The following is a 3,535-nucleotide window of genomic DNA, read 5'->3' as shown; positions in this document are numbered from 1 at the left end:
GTAGTGACAATAGTACAACAGTGGACCACTCTATGAAAGAATGATATATATGTTATAGGAAACGAAGTCTAGTGTTCCCATGCCGGAGTATTTCGACTTGTTATGTAGTGACAATAGTACAACAGTGGACCACTCTATGAAAGAATGATATATATGTTATAGGAAACGAAGTCTAGTGTTCCCATGCCGGAGTATTTCGACTTGTTAAGTAGAGACAATAGTACAACAGTGGACCACTCTATAAAATAATGATATATATGTTATAGGAAACGAAGTCTAGTGTTCCCATGCCGGAGTATTTCGACTTGTTAAGTAGAGACAATAGTACAACAGTGGACCACTCTATGAAAGAATGATATATATGTTATAGGAAACGAAGTCTAGTGTTCCCATGCCGGAGTATTTCGACTTGTTATGTAGTGACAATAGTACAACAGTGGACCACTCTATGAAAGAATGATATATATGTTATAGGAAACGAAGTCTAGTGTTCCCATGCCGGAGTATTTCGACTTGTTAAGTAGAGACACTAGAACACATTAAATGTTATAAAATATTAAAACATTACGAGTATAAGAAAGGTCAGTATTCAGTATTGTCTGTTATTCTGGTTTCAAACCTAATACACGGATTACAGATATTATTTACAAATGTTCTGTCACCAAGTTGTTAGTTTTAACTTTCTATTTTGTATAATGTTGAGAAACAGTGAAGTATTCTTACTCTTCTAGACACCTGATATCACTTATAATAATAAAATACTTACTCAAACTCTTATTTTGCATTTCGGGTTTTGTTTTACGGTTTGGATTATAAGTACCGTGGGTTTTTTGATTGCATTACTGACAGCAGAACGGCTGTTTAGTTTAGTGTTTAGTTACTTCATTCCGTAAATCCTCATAATGAAAGTCTACTCCCATGTACAAGGCCAATATCCTAATAATGATGTTATAACTGAAACAAAATAACGATAACATGAGTGGAAGAGTAAGTCTGAAGACAGTATGTTTTGTTAGGTTTTGACATTTCTTAGGATTAAAAAATGAATGGAGTTTTACGTCGTACTCATTTGATTTTGAGGAGGTATATAACCTGTAGTCCCCTCCCCCCCCCCTAAAAAAAAACACCGAGTAAAACTCCATGACTAAGTTATTTTAGAAAAAGACGAATGGCGCTTTACACAAAGGGGCAACATATTTTTAGCGTTAAAATCTGTGATGTCGAAATTTATTCAAAGCTATATTCGTTTTTGACATTTTCTTCTGCACTGTAAAAAAAATAGATCTAATTGTAATGAGCTTAGTTGAAACAAGACCTAAACTCTTAAGAACGTCTGTATTACACACTTGCCGACGATCTTACATTTCTTTTAAATTACGTACTGGATATCAGGAACTAACAGGAACTAATTCTGAGATTTCAGAAGACCTGATAATCTTGTCTCATCAGCTTAAACACTTGTGTGAGACGATGTTTGAAATGTGAAAAATGTAAAATTTAAATCCCCGAGCGACTCCATTGACAGAATTCAATCGGAGAAAAAAATACCATCATTTACACTGTCAGTCGCCTTTCTTGTTTAATTTATAATTTGTAGAGCGAGAAATTACCTTATTACTGGTTGAGAATACATTGTATTGTTCTCTAGACTTTATATATCATTTTCTAGAAACTGATGATTTTAATTCAACAGAACTGGTGTTTTTTTTTAACGTATTTTAAAGACAAAAACCGACATTTATTTCCGAACGTCAACAGACAGTACACCTAAAATATTAACTAAACTTGTTTCATATCCACTATTCAATCATTATTCAGTATTCAAGTAATATTCATTATTCATTAATCATTATCATTATTAATCATTCAAAGTCATTATCCATTCCATACCCATCATTCAAATCGTATTCATCACTCCTTTTATATCCATAATTCGAATTAGTATTCATTTTATATTCATTATTCAAATCATTATTATTCAGTAGCCTATTCCAATCATATTCATTTTTTATTTCAAATTCTCTATTCAGATCATTATTCATTACTTATCCCTCGCACACCCCCTCACACCCATCATGAATATTTTCTGTGTTCGATATCGTTGATAATAATAGAATATTTTCTGTGTACGATATCGTTGATAACAATAGAATATTTTCTGTGTACGATATCGTTGATAATAATAGAATATTTTCTGTGTACGATATCGTTGATAATAATAGAATATTTTCTGTGTTCGATATCGTTGATAATAATAGAATATTTTCTGTGTACGATATCGTTGATAATAATAGAATATTTTCTGTGTTCGATATCGTTGATAATAATAGAATATTTTCTGTATTTTCAGGGGATATTTACTGACATTCCCAGTTGTTTTACCTGCTGGTTCCACAGAGAAATTCTGTATGAGTTTACATGGTTCCGATAATTTCAAATCTTACACCTTAACCCTTACCCATCAAGATACAGAAATAGTAGAAGAGTTCAATCTGTGGACAGGTAGGTCTTGTTGTTTTAACGATTAACATGGAATATAAATAGTTTCTTTCAGTTGAAATAAGAGGTTTTGTGAACTCTGTTTCAGTCATGATAAATAATAAAAGTCACAGAGAAAATTTTCCCTTTTAAAGCCATAAAGTTGAACTTTTCTGTACGTATCGAATTTGGTTTTACAGAATTTGTATCAAGGTGGGAAATAATCCCAAAACTATAGACGTCTGTTGGGCTGGTAATGAAACAACCTTGATCTCCTCAGAATTTTACCTGATTCAGAGTTTATTAAAACACACAGATATATCATTCTATGTCTGTGTATAATCAGATATTTCGGACTAACTATTTATGTTATTAAGATTCTAGTGATCTCGTGCCTCCAGTCACTAGCTGTCAATCATTGTAATAGTATGATATCTACTAGGTCTGTAGAACAATCCTCCAGGAATACTCATCAACTCAACTTCAAATTAATATATTCTTCGTCTATTTAATTGAAGTTTTACGTAACTTTTAGCATTTTGATTAAATTTGGCTAATAAAATTGGATTAAAGTTGTACATCCTACTGTACTGTCTTATATCTTAATGCTCTTTAACTTATTGGTCTATCAATGAAATGAAATGGAGTTTCAATCTAGTAGTAACAACATGTCTCAGGTTCTGTTTTAATATTTCTTCATTAAAAAATATAAATTTTTGTATAAAAAATGACTATGAAAAGAACCGACTCGACAAAACTAAACTATATGACCTGAAGTGGAGACAATATACATAGAGACCTTACATATATATTCTTCTCCAAACACCTGATGGCACTTCTCGTTTGGCGAGTCCACTACTATACTGTTATTATTTCCGATTCTGTCATGCTTTGGACCAGAATTTTGGATAATGGAATTATTTAGCGATCTAGTTTCAATCTATTCCTGAATATAGCACAAAATACAGATTTTTTTTGTCAACAATATTTTATTCATGGGATTTCGTCTTTATCTCCTTCACAAAACAATGATTCACAAAGAACTGTGCAAGTTAAA

At 31.8% G+C, this 3,535-nt stretch overlaps 1 protein-coding gene across 1 annotated transcript in view; it reads left to right on the top strand.

The window, feature by feature from the left end:
- Positions 1-1,042: 1,042 nt before the first annotated feature.
- LOTGIDRAFT_238975 (hypothetical protein) overlaps positions 1,043-3,535 on the top strand; it is a gene marked incomplete at both ends in the record, with an annotated part of 28,116 nt that continues 25,623 nt past the window's right edge. The window contains 2 exons of the mRNA XM_009052404.1: positions 1,043-1,083; positions 2,351-2,502. Coding sequence (XP_009050652.1) covers positions 1,043-1,083; positions 2,351-2,502 — 193 coding nt within the window. The remainder of the gene's footprint in view (positions 1,084-2,350; positions 2,503-3,535) is intronic.

The sequence above is a fragment of the Lottia gigantea genome, assembly GCF_000327385.1.
Source record: "Lottia gigantea unplaced genomic scaffold LOTGIsca_181, whole genome shotgun sequence".
NCBI classification, from domain to species: Eukaryota; Metazoa; Mollusca; class Gastropoda; family Lottiidae; genus Lottia; species Lottia gigantea.
Note: the sequence above shows the minus strand (reverse complement) of the source record. Positions and strands in the feature narration are given on the sequence as shown.